The sequence below is a fragment of the Rhinoderma darwinii genome, chromosome 9 (assembly GCF_050947455.1).
Source record: "Rhinoderma darwinii isolate aRhiDar2 chromosome 9, aRhiDar2.hap1, whole genome shotgun sequence".
In the NCBI taxonomy this organism is placed as follows: domain Eukaryota; kingdom Metazoa; phylum Chordata; class Amphibia; order Anura; family Rhinodermatidae; genus Rhinoderma; species Rhinoderma darwinii.
Window position 1 is genome coordinate 88925301 of NC_134695.1, and position 20641 is coordinate 88945941.

The 20641-nt window shown below is 45.6% G+C and overlaps 1 protein-coding gene across 1 annotated transcript in view; it reads left to right on the forward strand.

Moving 5' to 3' along the window:
• The window catches only part of TDRD12 (tudor domain containing 12), a 49743-nt gene that overhangs the window by 13893 nt on the left and 15209 nt on the right, over positions 1–20641 (forward strand). Inside the window, exons 9-25 of the mRNA XM_075838434.1 lie at positions 2716–2746; positions 2924–3165; positions 3247–3277; positions 4410–4645; positions 4728–4758; positions 4954–5010; positions 5709–5848; positions 6622–6652; positions 7412–7474; positions 7911–7968; positions 8601–8702; positions 15576–15764; positions 16519–16675; positions 16775–16902; positions 19376–19564; positions 20035–20163; positions 20302–20416. Of these exons, the coding sequence (XP_075694549.1) occupies positions 2716–2746; positions 2924–3165; positions 3247–3277; positions 4410–4645; positions 4728–4758; positions 4954–5010; positions 5709–5848; positions 6622–6652; positions 7412–7474; positions 7911–7968; positions 8601–8702; positions 15576–15764; positions 16519–16675; positions 16775–16902; positions 19376–19564; positions 20035–20163; positions 20302–20416 (1929 nt within the window). The remainder of the gene's footprint in view (positions 1–2715; positions 2747–2923; positions 3166–3246; positions 3278–4409; positions 4646–4727; positions 4759–4953; positions 5011–5708; positions 5849–6621; positions 6653–7411; positions 7475–7910; positions 7969–8600; positions 8703–15575; positions 15765–16518; positions 16676–16774; positions 16903–19375; positions 19565–20034; positions 20164–20301; positions 20417–20641) is intronic.

Sequence of the window (20641 nt, forward strand, 5' to 3'; positions counted from 1 at the left end):
TTTTGTGTCTCCATGTTTGAAGAGCCGTAACGTTTTTATGTTTTCGCCGATACGGTTGTATGAGGGCTTTTTTTTGCGGGACGACTTGTAGTTATTATTCGTACCATTTTGGAGTAGATGCGACTTTTTGATCACTTATCACATTTTTTTTAAAGTCAGGATTCACAGAAAACAGCAATTTTTCCATAGTTTTTTATTTTTTTTACGGCGTTCACCGTGCGGGTTAAATAATGTAATAGATTTATAGTCGGGGTCATTACGGACGCGGCGATACCAAATATGCGTAACATTTTAACTTTATTTTGTTTTTTTAATAGTAAAGCATTTTGTGAGGGGAAAAGCTGGGTTTTTCATTTTTTTTCACATTTTTTTTATTTATTAACTTTATGAAACTTTTTTTTCACTTTTTTACTAGTCCCATTAGGGGACTATATTATACGATTCTGCGATCGCATTTATAATACACTGCAATACTTTTGTATTGCAGTGTATTACTGCCTGTCCGTTTTAACACAGACAGGCATCTGCTAGGTCATGCCTGCGGCATGATCTAGCAGGCATTCACTCCAGGCAGACCTGGGGGCCTTTATTAGGCCCCCGGCTGCCATTAGAGACACAGACACTCGGCGATCGTATCGCCGGGTGTCGGTGGGATGAGAGGGAGCTCCCTCCCTCTCCAAAAACACTCAGATGCGGTGCTCGCTATTGCGCACCGCATCTGAGGGGTTAAACGGGTGAGATCGATACTAATATCGATCTCACCCGGCAGAGCAGGGACGCTCCCAGCCCTCAGCGGCCTCTGGCAGCTGAGAGCAGGGAGATTTGACAGCTCCCTGCTCTGTAAACTTATTCCGATGCCGCGACGTAAAAAGTCTATGGCATCGGAATAAGGCCCGTTAGTGACCGACGTAGAAACACGATGGGCCGGTCACTAACGGAGGTACTAAAAATACAAAAACTATATGAATTTGGTATCAGCGTGATCGTACTGACACACAGAATAAAGGTAACGTGTCATTTTTACCATACAGTGAACACTGTAAAAGAGAAACCCATAAGAAAATGGAGGAACTGCTGTTTTTTTCCAATTCTACCCCGAAAAAGTTATGACCTTTCAAAAGCGGGGATTAAAAAAGAAAAGCATAAAAACGAAAAATTAGTCTGGTCCTGAAAGGGTTAAAGGTTTTTCTAGATCATTGCATAAAGGAAAGTCATGCAATAGTCTAATATACTTTGGGTTTCTGTTGCTCACTGCTATAAAGATCTCTGCTTGCGGTCAGTGAATGGAAAAAGTCTTATTCCCTTTCAGAAGCAGAAAACGCATCCTTGTCACAACAGACACTTTCATGTGTACTAGTCTTTACAAGAGAGGTATGATTGTTCTTCCCCCTTTGAATATAAATAACATTCCCATTCACATACAGCAAGTGGAGATATTGAAAACGGTGAGTTATTGAAACACTAAGGCCTCATTCAGAGTGTTTTAGAGCCACTCCTGATTTTGGCTTCCAAATACTGACCAAAATACTGCTTTGTGAATTAGGCCAACGTAGACCGCTCAAAAAAATTAAGGGAATACTCAAGCATCATATTATAACCCCAAGTCAAATAATCTTCAGGGATATCAATCTGTCCAGTGACGAAGCATAAGTGATCATGAATTTATTTCACCTGCGTTGATGCAAATGACAGTGACAACAGGTGCACTGGAGGCATCAGCAAGAGAAACCCGAAAATGGGAATGGTTTTGCAGGTGCGGGCCACATACTTCCTGACGGATTCTTCTCTAATTTTGCTAGTGTGCTTGTCACTACTGGTACCTGCCGCCCATTCAGATTGCACAGGGAGTCCGGCTTCTCCAGGATGTCACATCTATAGGCGTCGCATTAAGGTTTTCTGTTTCTTCCAGCACAGTCTTAAACGCATTAGTCAAATACTAGGACATGGGCCGTTGCATGAGGAGAACCGGACGGAGTCGTAGAAGTACATCAACCCATCAGCGGGACCGGTATATAGGATAAGGAGGAGCACTGCCGGAGCCCTATAAAATAACCTACTGGTGTGCATGTTTCTGATCAAACTGTCATAAACAGACTCCATGAGGGTGGCATTGAGGGCCTGATGTCCTGTAGTGGGGCCTCTGCTCACAGCCCAGCACCACGCAGCTCAATTGGCCTTCGCCAGAGAACACCAGAATTGGCAGGTCCGCCATTGGTGCCCCGTTCTCTCCAGAGATGAGAGCAGGTTCACACTGAGCACATGTGACAGATGTGAAAGAGTCTGGAGATGCCATGATGAACATCACCCAGCAATACTGGTTTGGCGGTGGGTCAGAGATGGGCATATCGTTTGGAGGGTCGCACAATCCTACACATGATCGCCAATGGTACCCTGACCGCTGTTTTGTATCGGGAGTAAATTCACAGAACCATTGCCAGACCTTACGCTGGTGCAGTAGTGCGCTGTGGGTTCCTCCTCGTGCAAGACAATGCCCGGCCTCACGATGCCCAGGTGTGTAAGCAGTACCTGCGTGACAAAGGCATTGATTTTCAGACCTAAATCCAATTGAAAACCTCTGGGACATTATGAATCCATTCATCTGACACCGCCGAGGAGCACCGCAGACTGTCCAGGAGCTCTCTGATGCCCTGATCCAGCTATAGGAGAAAATACCCAGGACACCATATTTACATAGACTTTTTCTTTGTTTTGTAGATGTGGCTGAGAAGATTGCTGCTGATACAAGGTATGCATACGGTTATTCTGTCATTTTCAATTAACTTTCATGTGGTTCAGCGTTTGACAGGTTAACAACGTAATTTCCAGCATGCAGTTCCCGTGTTTTAACCAGCATTACATTTTTCCATGTGTACGTCCGTTGTTCGTATTCATCTGAGATTCAATGGTTGATATAATTTTGCAGGGAAGCCGTCGTGCTGCGCATCAAAGAAAGAAGAGCTGCAGATTCTCAAAATGAAAAGCCATTACTTTCTCTGAGCGAAGAACAGCCGCGCTCTGCATCAGAGAGCGTAGTGGTCGCGTCTCCACAACGGAAAGAGTCCCAGCAGTTTCCTAATAGTCCTGAATTCAAGGCTGTGACCAGTCCTGACCCCTTCATTCGCCCTGCATGGTGCAAAGCAGATCAAGGGCAACGCTTACATGCAGGTAGGACAAGCTTTTCTCTTGGTGTCACACATTATAGATTATTTGGGAATTTTATTAAGTGCTGTTACTGTATTCTTACAGAAGCTGCAGAAAAACCTGCTGCTGACATTAGGTATGGAATCTGTTTCTTCCTTTTAACTAATTTAGTTTAAGCAGATAAAACTTTAGTCCATTACCAAATGGTTTCTGGTATTAACCCCTTCCCGACATTTGACGTAACTATACGTCATGGTCGGGTAGGAGGCGTGTACAGGCTGAGCCCGCTTCATACTCGGCGGGTGTCGGCTGAACGCTACTGCTGAAACTTCACTGTAACGGCCGGGATTGGAGGTAACTCAGATTCTGGACGCATAATCACTTAAATGCCATGGTCAATAGCTTGAATGAAGCAGCGATTCAGCATGCGCAAACCACGCTATTCAATGTCTTTGAGAATGATGGCAATAGCAAGTGCTGTACTTGGCTGTTTCCGTCATTCCCATAGACTCTGAATTGAGTAGCAATGGACATGCTCGACCATCGCTCCATTCAATATCGAGGAGTTCAGGATATCTCGTTGTCACGATCGGTGGGGGTCCCAGTGGTGGCAATTCCAGCGATCAGACAATTATCACCTATAGCAGGATAGGCGATCATTTTTTTTTTATTCTGGTACAACCCCTTTAACTGTTAGAACACAAGGTCCCCAATTTCTCATTACATTCTCTCTCTCTCTCTCCCTCTCCTCTCCTCTCTCTCCTCTCTCTCCTCTCTCTCCTCTCTCTCCTCTCTCTCCTCTCTCTCCTCTCTCTCCTCTCTCTCCTCTCTCTCCTCTCTCTCCTCTCTCTCCTCTCTCTCCTCTCTCTCCTCTCTCTCCTCTCTCTCCTCTCTCTCCTCTCTCTCCTCTCTCTCCTCTCTCTCTTTCACACATATTCTTTTCCCTTTTTCTCATCTCATATCTTCCTCTCTCATCTATCTATAGCTCTCTTATATCTACATATACTATGTGAGATCCCCTCTCACTATCTCTCATCTGTTCCTCTTTATCTATTTCTCTTATGTCCATCTGAGAGCCTCTCTCTCTCCTCTCTCCTCTCTTTCTATTCTCTCTCTTTCTCTCTACTCTCTCATCTGTCTCTATCTATATCTCTCCAATATCTGTCTATATATCTATCTGAGATCCTCTCTCTTACATTATCTTCTCTTTCTCTCATCTGTCTCATATCTATCTATCTTTGGGATTAAAGAGTAACTTTATTTTGCAGGGATACAGCAGTCCAACCCAGCAATGCTATGTCTTTACAACGGCAAGAAGAAAATGCATCCAATTCTGTGAGCAAAGAACATCATTCCTGTGTATTTGAGACTGCAGGTGCAAGTTCTCCAAAAGATCCCGAATTTAATTCATCAAGCCTTTCCACATTCAAGATAGTGACCGGTCCTGATCCCTTCCTCCGTCCTGTATTTAGCAAAACCGATCCAGAGCAAAGGCTGCGTGCAGGTACAGACCAGCTCTTCTCTCCGTTTCTTGCATTTGCTATGTATTATTATTTCTTGTAATGCTTTTTGCTTTGTTTCCACAGAAGTGGCAGAGAATACACTGGCTGAGATCAGGTATGGCATTTTTCCTTGTATTGTACAAATATATTTTCTTTGACACGGCTGGTAAGCGCTAAAGTCATAGGCAGAGTCGTTAAAGTTATTCATCAAGAGACCACGAGAGCAGGAGGAGACAAAAATTAACTTTCTCCTTTTTTTTGAAAAACGCATATTCCAAAACAAGTGCGTTAAGTGCTTTTTGTTTTTTAGGAAATGTGCACAAACACAGATAGGAATGACAAGTTCTCCTGACAATAGCCCAATAAGGTAAGGCCACCCTATTTGCTCAATTTTTATAATTTTTTTTTTTTTTTTTTTTTGTATTAATCTACACGTATGCTGCTTTCTCCAATCCGTTCTGTGGTTGTTACGAAAACATCCGAGCTCGCACCTATAAAACCTTTATGGCATATCACATAGCTATGCCATAAATGTGTGTTGGGAACCATCTTTAAGGGTTGCATTGTTTGTACAGTTCAAGTACCCTATTAGGGTAGTCTGAGTCAATTTCATGGGAGTTCCACATTGAGGATTAGCCATGATAATAAGAGCATCTCTTGCACTACAGGACTCGAGATATCCTTTTATTATATGGGCAGTCCATTGTGTTTAACAGGAACTTAGTAATTCTTTATTTCCACTGTGGTGGCACTACTGGAAAATTGAACACTTGCTATCAGGTACCCCACAGGGCCTGCAGAATAGTAGGAATCACCCCGCCGCCCTTGTACAATAGGATCAATGCGGTGGGAATAAGTTACTGGGCATGCTTGTCAACCGGCACTACACATTCTGAGATGGGAATCAAAAGAACACTAGGGGGCGCCATAAAAAGTATGTAACTCAATAGCTACAAACAGGAGCAGTTTTATTTTATTATTCCGATTGAATTTTTTTTTAATGTTTTGTGTGATCTGTAATTATGACTATGCAAGAAAATCAATAACAATATTTGTATATTTTAGGGTAAACAATGAGAAGCCAATTCAGGCAGTTCAAGAGAAGCTCCAAACAGCAGAAAGTGATACCGGAGTGGCATCTGATCCTGCTCAGTTTGTGTGGCCTGCGTGGTCCAATAGAGATCATAGGCGTAGGCTGTCTACTGGTAAGTTTCTACTTTCTTGTGTTAAATTCTCAAAGAGTTCATCAGCTCAGAGCTTGCTCTGGGGATTTTGAAATTCTGGGAAGTAGTTTTGTACAATCACCTGATGTAGGAAAAAAAAACAGTCTTCGGCCTCATGCACACGGCCGTGCCCGTGATCACTGTCCGCAATTACGGGCACAGCCGGCTCCGAACAGCCACCCGCATCTTCAGCCCGTGCTCCCATACAAAGTATGGGAGCATGGTCCGTAAACAGCAAAAGATAGGACATGTCCTATCTTTTGCGGAGGCTTTCTACGGCCCAGACACCTTCCCGCAAATACACGAGAAGGTGTCCGTGGTCAATAGAAGTGACTTGGTCCAGTCGTGTGCATGGGGCCTGACCCCTGCATTATAGGAGCTTATCTAAGCTGTTGGGCTGTGTCTGTCGATAAGTTTGTCGACTGTTTCCAATAACCAGCAGAATTGGGAATGCAGCTCTGCAATTCATTTACAGAGCTACGGAACCGTTTATGCAAATTACGATGGGTTCACACGTTTATTTTGTGCAGTAAGTTTTTCACTCTGCAACTGTTCTATTCTATGACAAAGTTAACTCAGTTTGCATTTTTCAATTGGTCTTCTCTTTAATTTGTCATCAATTTAAATTTCCATCTTTTCACGCCAAAAACATTAACAGTAGCTAATGTAAAATACACCAATAAAGCCCCATAAGTGAACTTAATGGTGAAGCTGTGTAAATACACTGACAACTTTGAATGTTTGGTTTTCTTTAGAGATCACAGAGAAATCGTTTGCAAAATTAAGGTAGGGTCATATGTTTCATTGTGTAGTAATTTCTATCAATGTGTATATTCTGTGTTTAGATTTAGTGTGTGTGTGTGTCTGTGTGTATTTAATATTTGTTATATATAGAAGAGCAGAACATCTTGATTTTGATTCTTCATCTTGATTTTTGATTCTTGATTTTGTTAACCACTGAAAACATTAAATGAAAAGTTGCATATGTTGTAAGGGTGCCCATATAAAGTAGCTGAAGCCACTGATTTCCGTGGGATCAGCTGACTGTCTAATGTATACGGGATTATCCCAACTCTTCCCTGACGTCAGATGTCGGGGGGGGGGGGGGGGCGAAGGAACGGGCATATTAGATTTCAACACGCCCGATCCTTTGTTCTCACGTGAGTTAAACCAATTTCAAAACACATTGACGGTCAGCCAAGCGTGCACGTATTTGGAGAATTCTGTCAAATGAGTATGTGAGGTGCGGCTGCATTCAAAGTTTGTGGGACTGACGGAGTAAGAGGAGTACTGCTCTCAGCTGTCTCCATCAGCCCCATAGACAGTGAATGCACCAATAGGTCGCACTCTTGACTGCCGCCCTATTCAAACTCAGTATGGGGGCTCAAGGTCCCCATTCGTGTGTTCGCTGGGGCTGCCAAAGATCAAACATTTTATCAACTATCCACAGGACATTGTCGGTCAACCCCTTTAAGTGTATGGGCAGCTTAATATTTACAGTAGTTGTCCTGTTATTAATACCATTCTCTCTTGCACTCTCTCCAGCGCAATTGGTGGGAGCAAATCCGTACGAACAAAAGAAGTTGACAATAAACCAGGCTTGGTGAGGTATGCATGTAATGTCTAGACATATGAGACGCAATGTGCGCGTTCCGATCAGCACCTCGGGTCTAATCCAGTGGCTCTTTACCTGTTGTAAAACTTTTCTATAGGTTCACTACAGTTGGAGAACCACAGGTTGCCGATCACTATCCTGATTTAAAGGGTCCTCTCCCTGCTAGATTCCGCTCTTCTTTCTATGTTATAATAGATCATCAGTAACAAAGAAGATGCCCATTTCCAACTTGTACTGTCACCATTTTTTTCTCCCTTTACATCTGACACTGAATGGTTGTCCCCTCTGCTCTACCTGCCCCTGGAATATTTGTTAGTAAGTTCATACCGTTAAAAAAGTATGAGTATTTCCTACCTGAGATTCTCCAGCAAATCCATATACAACCGATGTGTGTAAGACGAGACATTTACTGTTGTCTTTACATTCCAGGCTTCTTCAGTTTTTAAATCCAACACCTTATCACTTACCAGAAGAGGAGTCTAGAAAGGTAAGCTTGTGTGTTCGGTTTTATGTAACTAGAACACGGCATAGTCATGTCTTGTTCATTCATGCAACACGCAGAATTGTGACCCCCTCACAGCATGGCACCTCTTTGGCACTGTTTAGAGCCTTCTGTTACAGAAAATCTGACACAACTTTCTACGCGCTCCGCCATTGATAAGAAAGGCCCTTTGCTTAAAATGTTACAGATTTTAAGAGAAAAATCTATGAGCAATGCCAAATGGAGTTGTGTGCTTTATAGAGGTCTCATTCTGGAAATCATGGGTGGTCCAAGATCAGACTTCAACAATGTCGTATTCTCACATGTATCTATGACAGATTCTGTATTCCCCACTTGCCTCATTTCCGTATTGTACGTTTTCTTTCCCAAGACCTACTTTCTCTGAAGTAGCTGCTTGTGAAGCTGCTAGTTCAGAGCTCAGTGCTCATTCCCTGTTCTGCATGATCTCTCTTCTCTATGAACTAGCCTGTGGGCCTCCTTCTCCTCCTAACCTCCACCACCCCCTCCCACACTGACATGGCACTTTAAAAAATGGTAGCAAAAGCGTACATACCCTTTAAATTGTTTCATGGCATTGCTGTTTTATTTTGCAATCTAACAACTTGACTTCTTTGCAGCCTCCGAATGTTACAAAACCACAGCATGCCATGTTTGTGAGCAAAACTCTAGCACCGTATTTAACCCTTGAGGAGACATCCCTGTGTACGGATATTAAAAAGGTATTGTAGCAGAGCAAGTAGTCTAGAGCCAAATTCAGAATTCTGCAGGTAAAGTGGCACGTCTGGGGGAGCTCAGGTGACTTATACATTAGGGTTAAGCTGTTGTGTCACAGCGAAGTGTAATCAAGCAGATAAAGCAGCCAGCAGAAGTTTAAAAAGTTTTATGTAAAACGAAAATGTAGAAATCCACATAACGCAACTCAAAATACTTTTTTTTTTTTTAATCAGTTCAATTTTATTCAACAAAACTCCACATTATTACAGGTCATTGTACGTTCTCATACAGTGTATAAGCAATTTTCAACAGACCCAATTCTTTACATTTAACCAAACATTCCCTTCCCCCCAACTCCCCCCTGTATCCCCCCCAGCCGATCTCAGTACCACTTTTCCAATCCTCTCCCCTCAGTGGCCCTATACCTGCACTTGTTGCCTTAGTGTCATTAGCTCCACCGAAGCATACCCAGATTGATCAATCCACCTAGCCCATTGTTTGTCGAACTTGACCCTGGACCCCCTCTTGGAGTATATCCTATACTCCATCAGAACCTGTGAGTTAAGTGCCCCTATGATTTCTTGTTTTGATGGTGGCTCCGCATCCAGCCAGTGCTTTGCAATTCCTTTCCGAACTTGATATAGTATTTTAGCAATTGCCAACCCTGACATCCTATCTCCCCCCCCAATCTCCAACATACCCTAGCAGCATTACTACAGGATCCCATGGGATCTGTACCTCAAACACTCTCCCCACTAGTTCCAATATTTCCGTCCACAGACTCCCCAGCCTCCCGCATGTCCAGAACATATGAAGGATGTCTGCTTTTTCTTCCGGGCACCTAGGGCACTTTGCATCCGCTCTTAATCCCATTTGTTTCAGCACCCACGGGGTCCTATACACCCTATGTATCAGAAACAACTGCGATCTTCGTTGTGCTACATTAATGGACAAAGTACATGTTGTTGCCAATACCGCCTCCCAGTGGTCTGTTGTAATAGGACCCACATCCCTCTCCCATATTGCTTTCACTGGTGCCATAGGATCTCCCAGATGTTCCACCAACAACCTGCGATAAACCAATGAGATTAATCCTTTTGATGTTACTGCCTTTGCAATATGCTCCAACACCCCCGCGGCATGCATCGTCAGGTCTACACTGGCCGCTTGTGTCTGCACAGCGTGCCGAATCTGCAGGTACTGATAGAACATGCGGGAGTCCAGCTGAAACTCCTCCCTTACTTGCTGAAAAGATTTGAGTATGTCTCCCTCATACAACTGATTCAACCGTATTATACCTTGCTGCTCCCACCCCTGCATCCCTTCCAATTTACCCAATTCCCCCAGATAAGCATTTCTCCAGAGCGGTGTATATTTAGTGCACTCCCCTATCCCCAGCAATTGCTTGCACTGCCACCACACCTTATGTACGAGAAGCAGAGTGGGTCTGGTACTCGCCATCTGTTTATATCTGTGCGCTTCCAGTCCTGCCAACGGGTTCTCCCCCCCCCCCCAGATATGATAGGATGCGCGCACTGGACCCCCATGTCTCTTCCTGCTCCCACCCCCAGAAATGCTGACATTGGGCAGCTAAATAATACACCCAAGCATTGGGAACAGCCAGGCCCCCCTCCTCCTTTGGCAGCTGTAATTTCTCCAGTTTAATCCTAGGTACCCCCTTCTTCCATACTAGGTCCCTAAAAAGGTTATGCAATCTCCTGAACCAATATTTGGGGATCCATACCGGTGAGTTATGTAGGACATACAGCACCTGGGGCATAAGGATCATTTTAATCAAATTTGTCCTACCCAGAGCCGATAGGGGCAACTTATTCCACGCCTCTACTTTGGCTTTTATCGTTGTTAACAGTGGCATTACATTAAGGGACATATAATCCTGTGCTTTCGCCGTCACCCTCACCCCCAAATACTTAAACTCCGTAACCACAGGTACCTCCACCTCCTCTTCCCCATTCTGGATATCCCCCGGGTCCATGAGCATTAGGGCCGATTTTGACCAATTAATGAGTAGTCCTGAATATTTCCCAAACCGCTTAATTAGGGCCATCACTAACGGTAATGTGCGTTCGGTATCCGCCATGAATAGCAGCATATCGTCTGCGTATAATGCAATTCTTTCCTCCACCCCCCCATATCTCAACCCTTGAATATGTTCATGTTGTCTCACTGCACACGCCAAGGGTTCCACCGCCAACGCAAACAACAATGGGGACAATGGACATCCCTGACGCGTTCCCCGCTCCAGCGCAAACCGATCCGATAACACCCCATTCACCCTTATCTTTGCTGTCGGGGCTACATGCAACAATTTTACCCATTTTATATAATTAGGGCCAAATCCCATTTTTTCCAGAACTGACCACAAATAATTCCACTCCACACAATCGAATGCTTTGGCCGCATCTAATGACATTATGGCTCTCCCCCCACGATTATCCGGCATAACTTGTAGATTTAAGAACAGCCGTCTCAGATTCACCGCCGTCGATTTGGATGGCATAAAACCGGCCTGATCTCCGTGTACCACCCCAGCTACTACTTTAGCTAGTCGAAGCGCCAATACTTTCGCCATGATTTTAATATCCGCCGTCAGCAGTGAGACTGGTCTATAAGAGCCCGGGAGTTGAGGATCCTTCCCCTCTTTAGGCAGAACTACTATAGTCGCTTCATACATTGTTTCTGGAAGCCGCCCCCTATTGAAGCTATCTAAAAGAGTGGCCAGTAACTGCGGCGCAAGCTCCTCCCCATTTTCCTTAAAAACTTCCACCGGAAGACCATCCGGCCCCGGCGCCTTTTCACTGGCTAGTATCCCTATAGCCGCCTGTATTTCCTCCAGAGATATTGGCTCCTCCAATGTCCCTCTCTCCTCCCCCCCCAACCTAGGAAATTCTATCTCCCCTATATACTCTTCCAACTGCTGAGGTGTGTGCTCTGCCCTAGAGGCATACAAATCCGAGTAGAACTGCTGAAACACTTTCAAAATCTGTCCTGTATCCGTCTCCAACTTCCCCCCCTCCCCTTTAATGGTGTGTATGTAATTATTCTCCCTCTGAGCCTGCGCCATCCTTGCCAGTAACCGTCCAGTGGTTTCCCCCTCCTCATAATATTGGCGTTTTAAAAACATCCTTTTGTTATCTGCCCTCTCCAACTGATGTTGCTTTAACAACCGCTGCGCCTCCACCCAATGCTTCAGTGTGTCTGGTGTGTTATCTATTATATGCAGCCTTTCTGTCTCCGTTACCCTTTCCAACAGCGCTTCTCCTAATTGTCTAGACCGTGTTTTTACTGCTGAAATGTGCTGGATGAACACCCCTCTCAGCCACGCCTTCATCGCGTCCCACAGTATCGCTTGCGGTACCGTTCCTGAGTTGAACTGAAAGTATTCCTTTATGAGGTCTAAAATTTGTTTATTGTCTATCAGCTTTAGCCAAAAGGCATTGAGTTTCCAGCACCCTTGCCCCCGCCCTGTCCTCCCCTCCGTCTCTACCTTCATTAACACAGGAGAATGATCCGATAACGCTCTTTGCAAGTATTCTATCTGGGCTACAAATGGTACCGCTGCCGGTGAGCACAAGATTAAGTCTATCCTGGATAAAGACTGATATGTGGAAGACGCACAAGAATACTGAAAGCTATTTGGATGTTTATCCCTCCATATGTCCCGCCAACCCATTTCAGCCACCAGATGACCAAAAGCTGTTACACCTCCCCCTGTCATGCCGAATTTATCCATATTGGTATTCAATACTGCATTAAAATCCCCCATCACTAGTAACGGCACCTCCGGGTACCTAGCCAGTTCCTCCACCACTTTCTTGATACATCCGCTAGAGAATGGAGGGGGGACATACAACACCACCAACACACAATTCCAATGATACAATGTACAGTGTACCCCCACATACCGCCCCTCCCCATCCTGGAAGGAGTCGTGACATACAAATGGCACTGCCCTATGTATGAGAAGACTCACCCCCCTTGAATATGTAGTATGGTAAGAATGAAAACTATGGCCTACCCAGGCCCTATGCATCATGGAAACTGAATCCCTAGTCATATGTGTCTCCTGTAGTCCTATCACCCTCGACTCCTGTTTTCTAATAAAATCAAATACCGCCTGTCGTTTTCTGGCTTCCCGCAGGCCCCGTACATTCCAGGACAAACAATTAAGTGATCCCATCATCCCTCAACATATCCCAACACCTCCTATCCTGTTCTCTTAATTTTACATATCCGACCGGCTGGGTCGTCTTTCCCTCCCTCCCCTCCCCCCCCTGCAACCTCCCCTCCCCCCCCTGCAACCTCCCCCGTAAACCTACCCCTTTCCAAGGGTTGGGGCAACAGAACGTATCCGCCATTACCCATAACAAACATCGGCAGGTCAACTCCGCCCACCATACATTCAACAATACCATAACTCGTTATGTGCTTTTCCCGCTTAACTGACCATCCCTCCCGCTGCCATTTTCTTACAAATAAACTACCATCCCTTCAGCATATCAATACCCCTCAATGTCCATAAACACATTCCTCCTCTTCCGGTCTTCCGCGGTCCCCGCAACCATGCCCTCCAACTCCAAGTCCAATCAAATGCCAAATCTTGCAATTTTCCCTACGACACCTGGTTCAGTCCTGCATCCCCAGCCTCCTTTTGTCAGCCGGTCTGTTCCGGATCAACGCCGTCCCTCTGCCGGTCTCAGCTGACTTTCATGGCTATCCAACCATCTAACCGCTTCTCTCGGTGTCTCAAAAAAAGAAGTTGTTCCCAGCGCCACCACTCTCAAACGGGCAGGATACATCATGGAATATTGCACTTGTAATGCCCTTAGTCGTCTTTTTATATCCATAAACTGTGATCTTTTCCGTTGTACTTCCAAAGAGAAGTCCGGGAAGAAGGACACTTTCACCCCATTAAAGGAGATGTCTTGACGTTCTCTAGCTTTCCTCAGGATCTTGTCTCTATCTTTATAATGTAGAATCTTTATCAGCACCGGTCTCGGCGGCCTTCCCGGAGGGCCAGGTCTGGTCGGCACCCTGTGCGCTCTCTCCACCGCAAATAAAGGGGTCAATTCCTCTCTACCAAATGTGTCTATCAGCCACTTTTCAAAGAAGTCATCCGGATTCGTTCCCTCCACTCTTTCCGGAACCCCCACAAGGCGCACGTTATTTCGTCTCAGCCGATTTTCCATATCGTCTGTCTTAGCCATCAATGTCGCCACTGCCTGCGAGTGTGCCTGCACATCCTGCTTTATGTGAGGAATCGCATCCTCCATGTCTGAGACTCTCCCTTCCACGGCAGTGGTGCGTTCCGCAACTTTCTGCAAATCATTCCTGAGCAGCAAAATGTCCTCCTTCAATCCACCCATCTGGCTTGCTAAGGTATTAAGGACCATAGAATTCTGCTTCACCGCTGCCAAAATGTCCTTTAGGGAGGGTTCCTCCTTCCTTACTCCACTTTTCCCTCCAGCACCTGGCTGATCCTGCATGGCGCCACTCATCTCCTCCTCCTCCTCCTCCTCCTCCTCCTCACTTCTCATGTCCCCCGCCAAAGGAGAATACCTGGATCCATATGATGAGCTTCCAGCTGCCTGATCTCCAGCCGACTTTCGCTGCTGTGCAGCCGCCCCCCCTGCTCTCGGCGTGCGGGCGAACCTCTCCAGCTTCTCCACCACTTCCTGCCGGAGGCCTCTATTGCGGCCTTCCTTCTCCTCGGCGCCATCTTGAGCGCGGGACCCGGGACTCGCTGGCGGCGACTTCTGCTTCTTAGAGCGCGTCATTATGGCCGGGTATTCGTGCTCCTCCACCTCCAGACTCTGGTAAGCCCCTGGGGAAGCTATTGTCCCCGAGTTTTACGGGATATATGGACCTTAAAGGATGATTACAGCAGGAGCTCCGGTCACACACGTCCTCTCACATTCACCTCTAGGCCACGCCCCCAACTCAAAATACTTTAATAACGCTTTATGTTATATTTCTAGTTTCTGTAAAAGTAAATGTTTTTTTTATTAGGGCCTGGAAATGAAATAAATAAACCCAAAAAGCAATACTTATCCATCCTTGCCCCTCGGCGATCCAGCACTGTCCCTCCGACGGCACTCACACGGTCATTTACTTGCACGTAGCATGTGACCGCTGCAGCCAATCAGGGGGCTCAACAGCCATATGTTGTAATTCTGTTTTTCTGTCAGAAATACGATTCGTCACCAGTGAGCCCCGCTGAGCACTGTGATTGGTGGCAGCGATTGATCGCCTGGGCAAGGATAGGTAAGTATTGCTTTTTTGTTTTATTTATTTCTTTTCCAGCCCCATATAAAACATTTTCACATCCTGGATAACCCCTTTAATGAGAGCAGTCGTGGTCAGAGTGGCACATTACAACAAGGTTTTAAACTTAATAGCGCATACAAGGCGCTGTTCACATTCGCATTGTGGTTTCAGTTATGAATGGAAGCCACAACCCATTGACTTACATGGTTTTCGTCATTTTGACAGGAGAACAACGCTGCATGCAGCGCTAGACTACCCGTCTGATTTGCTGGGGCTGCCAACATAGGCTCCAAACGGAGCCGCTGAGGGTAGTGCGAAAATAGCCTTACAGTGGTACCAGCAGCACAGAGTATTTTAGAAAATGATGTATGAAAGGTGATAATGTGACCATTCTATGCTAGTAGTGGGGAAAGGGCTGCATGTGACAAGTCCAGTGTCCTCGTGATTTAGTCAGAGGAACGGAGACAAGTGGGAGGGTAGCAGGGCACTCGTCTGCATGTAACTTCTTATGGGTAACTATTGCAAAATAAATAAGTGAAAAATAGCACAATGTTCACAAAACTTTTTATTTGGCTGTGTTTGTGTTTCAGCGACTGATGATGAACGGCTACAATAAACCAAATCTGACCGAATCCTACTGCTGGGCACCGATAGCCGAAGGGTTTGATACAATTGTAATCTCTCCTGATGGATCCAATCCCTTATATTATATTCCTCCTCTTCTGACTTATCTGAGCTGTGCATCCATTGCATACAAATTAATCTCCGCTAGACACGGGGTGAGAACATTTTCTGCAATTTTGTACTTTTTTTTAACTTGACACATAACTCTAACTATACAGGTTATAAACCTCAGTCTATGTGCGGCCGTACCGGACCTTCTTTTTCTCACTGAGTTTGTTTATAATTATTCGTCTCTCCACGCACTGACTTTCTGCTGAACTTGTGGAGGGCTTGTGCTTCTACACAGCAGCCAGTCTGAAAAAGTAGAGCTGCAGTGTAAAACATGGGCATGGAGCCAGAGCCATGTACAAAAATAATCATTGCTTATTTACCTAAACCTGCCCTGCAGGATTCTGGATTTTCAGAAGGTCGTAAAAAAGTATATCAAATTTACATTTGGTGGAAATAAAGGAACACTAGGCAAATCTGATACACTGTGTTATGCTTCGTGCGTGGGAAGTCATGCACTGCCCTGAAGGCTCTGCAATAGGTACAGTGCCGTGTTTCCGTTTTGCCCTGTATTCTCCTATAACTTACAATATGGCGACGTTAGGCTCTAATCACGTCTGCGGCGTGTTTTCTGTTTAGAATGGAAACCGCGAGGCAGTGCCGACCGATACCACAGATCCTATTGCAGCGCTATCTTAATTCAACACTGTTTTTCTCATCTCAAGTTTTCTGTTGTATGTTTTGTGATATTCTAGGCTGGTAGATTAGCAGAATTTCTGGACTATTGGATGCCGGATTAAAGGAATCGTATTGTAATTGATTGGTAAGGTTAGAGACCTGCTTATTCTGCTTTCTTCCCAGCCCCATGCAGTGATCCTCTGCCCTGGATGGGACAAAGCTCACTCTGTGTATAACCTGCTGATGGACTTTAGTAGATACGCCCGGCCGCTGAGTCCTAATCTGCTGTTGGTTGGACGTAAAAAGGAGGAAATTGAGAGAATCAATTTCAGAAAACCATGTGAGCTAAAGTAGAACATCTGTTATCTCTTCTAAGCCTCATTTTTGTATTTCTTTTTTTGTGCTATGGGCTGGTTTAACCCCTTGTTTATGTGGACAGGTGAGGTTATTGTCACGACCCCGCACATCTTGCTGAGATGTTTAGAGCATGATGGACTTCTCCTCCTTCGCCTTTGTCATCTTGTCTTTGATGAAGTGGACGTGCTGTTCTCCAAAGCAGGATCAGAGGTGAGCAGAGCACAATATTTTATTTACAAATTATTGACGTAAACGTTCATTTTTCGGCAGAAATCCTATATTCTGGCCTATTCAAGAGACTAGTCAGAAGATCAGATCGCTGCCGAGTCCTTACTGATCGCTGCCGAGTCCTTACTGATCGCTGCCGAGTCCTTACTGATCGCTGCCGAGTCCTTACTGATCGCTGCCGAGTCCTTACTGATCGCTGCCGAGTCCTTACTGATCGCTGCCGAGTCCTTACTGATCGCTGCCGAGTCCTTACTGATCGCTGCCGAGTCCTTACTGATCGCTGCCGAGTCCTTACTGATCGCTGCCGAGTCCTTACTGATCGCTGCCGAGTCCTTACTGATCGCTGCCGAGTCCTTACTGATCGCTGCCGAGTCCTTACTGATCGCTGCCGAGTCCTTACTGATCGCTGCCGAGTCCTTACTGATCGCTGCCGAGTCCTTACTGATCGCTGCCGAGTCCTTACTGATCGCTGCCGAGTCCTTACTGATCGCTGCCGAGTCCTTACTGATCGCTGCCGAGTCCTTACTGATCGCTGCCGAGTCCTTACTGATCGCTGCCGAGTCCTTACTGATCGCTGCCGAGTCCTTACTGATCGCTGCCGAGTCCTTACTGATCGCTGCCGAGTCCTTACTGATCGCTGCCGAGTCCTTACTGATCGCTGCCGAGTCCTTACTGATCGCTGCCGAGTCCTTACTGATCGCTGCCGAGTCCTTACTGATCGCTGCCGAGTCCTTACTGATCGCTGCCGAGTCCTTACTGATCGCTGCCGAGTCCTTACTGATCGCTGCCGAGTCCTTACTGATCGCTGCCGAGTCCTTACTGATCGCTGCCGAGTCCTTACTGATCGCTGCCGAGTCCTTACTGATCGCTGCCGAGTCCTTACTGATCGCTGCCGAGTCCTTACTGATCGCTGCCGAGTCCTTACTGATCGCTGCCGAGTCCTTACTGATCGCTGCCGAGTCCTTACTGATCGCTGCCGAGTCCTTACTGATCGCTGCCGAGTCCTTACTGATCGCTGCCGAGTCCTTACTGATCGCTGCCGAGTCCTTACTGATCGCTGCCGAGTCCTTACTGATCGCTGCCGAGTCCTTACTGATCGCTGCCGAGTCCTTACTGATCGCTGCCGAGTCCTTACTGATCGCTGCCGAGTCCTTACTGATCACTATAGCCTCTGACCTTCTCGTAAGGTCCTTTTACACGGACAATGATAGGCCAAAGGAGTGTTCATATGAACGCACGTTCCTGATCATTGCCGCGTGTAAACAGGGCAACGATCAGCCGATGAACCAGCAAACGCTCGCTCATCCGCTGATCGTTACGTTTATGCAGCACTAAATATTATCATTGTCGGCAGCACATCTCTGCTGTAAACAGGGAGATGCACTGCAGACATGATGAAATTGCATGGGGACGAGCGATCATAGAACGATCGCTCGTCCTCCTATGTTACGGATCATAGGAGCACCGATCAACGAACTGTCTCGTGGATTGGCGCTTGTTTTTACAGCCCTTATTGGCCGGTGTAAAAGGACCCTCAGACGTGGCTGAAGATAGAATTAGGTATGTGGGCAATACATTTCTCTAATATCTTTGCTTACGTTCTCACTATTCATATTGAATGCAATTAGTTATTGAAAGTGCAAATTGCCTACATTACATTATTACAAGACTTTTGGGACAGTTTAGAAAACATTTTCGGTTTTGCTTTACATGTCATTGATACTGGTGTTCCCCTCAATGCTGATGTAATTTGGAGGACACTGCTTTGTCACAACTCGATGTTGGCAACCCATTGGTCTAGAAAATAAGTTAACTCCTTTGTCCCATGTGTTCACTTTAAGGGTTTTTCCACATCATAGACATTAAAGGCATAGCCTGTGGATATGCCATAAATGTCTGATAGGTGTGGGTCCTACATCTGGTACCCTCACCTTTCTCCAGAACGGAGGTCCCCCTTCTACCTGGGGCTGGCCGCCAAATTAAGGCAGAGAATGAATGGAGCGGTGGCCGCACGTGCTTGCTCGGCTTGGCGCAGCCATTCTGGATGTTGTGGCCGTCTCACCATGCGAGACGGGGGTGGCAGACCCCTGTTCTGGAGATAAGTTCAGGTACCAGACGTGGAACCCTAACATACCTGTATGAACTATCCAGTGGATTTGCCCTTCGGACACAGCTGACTTTGCCTCTACGAGGGCAATGTAGTATTACATGCAGCCATTTATATAAACGGCCTTCCATGTAATATATGAATGGACCAGGCCTGCCAGATTGAGAACAGCGTCTCACCGCTCTGCCTCATATTAGGGAATTGCAAGCGAGGGGCCCTCCATGACATCGAGGGTTGTTGAGATGAGACTAGAGATCAGGGGCCGCTCTCTGTAGCTGTTCTCTTCTCTGATTGACTCAGTCTGCAGATGTTTTCTGTTTATTAATTGGTGCTCATCTTTTTTTCCAGATGTCAGAAATCCTACGGATCTATAAGAAAATAGTGACAGCAGAGAGCAGAGATGGCACACCTCAGCAAATTGTTGCTGTTGGAAGCAAATGGATTCGTGATATGCAGCTTTTACGGCAATACACGTCAACTCCACAGGTTGTGATCGCCAGGATGGAGCAGGCAGCGGTCTTTGCTAATGTCCAGCAGGTATCCTCATGTCTTGCGTTAAAAAAAAAAAAAGGAATAGTTCGATTCAATTCTGATTTTTCTATGCATCATGTCACCTGCATTGCCTGTGATCGGTCTACTCTAAACTACGGAAACCGGTCGTTTTTCCTACATCGGTTTGCTGTACAGTTCCTGGTGTCAAGACTACAAATTCCAGAATGCATTTCATCAGTGCAGACTCTGAACCAGTAGGGAACGCTAGGAAAGTAGATTTCAAGATTTCAGCTCTGAGGTTTACAGAATTCAGGCTGTAATTCTGTGTTCGCACCAGATATGTAATGTTTTTACAAAATGACTGAACTTGGGATGTAGATTATATGTAAACTGTAAAAGAAACATAAATATATTTTTTTTTACTGAGTCTTAGAGCAAGAAGGCAGGAACATTTTATGCATGACGGGTTACATACGACTGACTTGTACTGCAATGACCTCCCTCTTTTAACTTAGGTCATACAGCTCTGCCTGGACTGTGAGAAATTGTCCGTATTGCTGCAGTGTTTAGATTTCACACCAGTTGATGTCCAGAAAATCCTAATTTTTACCAAAAATGATGAAGAAGCGGAGTTGGTGCACAAGGTAAGTGCGGATCTCCTGTGTTTGAGGCTTTATACACACACCGCTGTATTACAACGCTGTCTAGTTGGCTCGCTCTCCGGTCATGTCGGGTTTTTTATATCTATTTTAAATTTTGACGCCGTTCTCATTTTCTTCTAGGCCGTTCAGACTGCTTCGGTGTACTGTTTATTACTACATAAAAGTCTTGTACATAAATTCGGTCACGTCCTGGAGCAGTGGAAGAAGGTGATTAGTCGTGGCACAGTAGTGTTAGGTAAGAAGCAGAATATTGTTTACATTGCCACAGGTAGTAAAAGGATGTGGGTGATTTCTATAGGTCAAAGATAAATGTCAGCAATAAAGGGGGTCCAACTGTTCCCTGATGCCGACTGCGGGGGGGGAAAAAAAAAGATCAGACGTGTTGGATTTCAACATGTTTAATCCTTTGTAACTCAAGAGATAATCCGCGCCAGTGGTGCTGGGCACTTATTGAAATAAA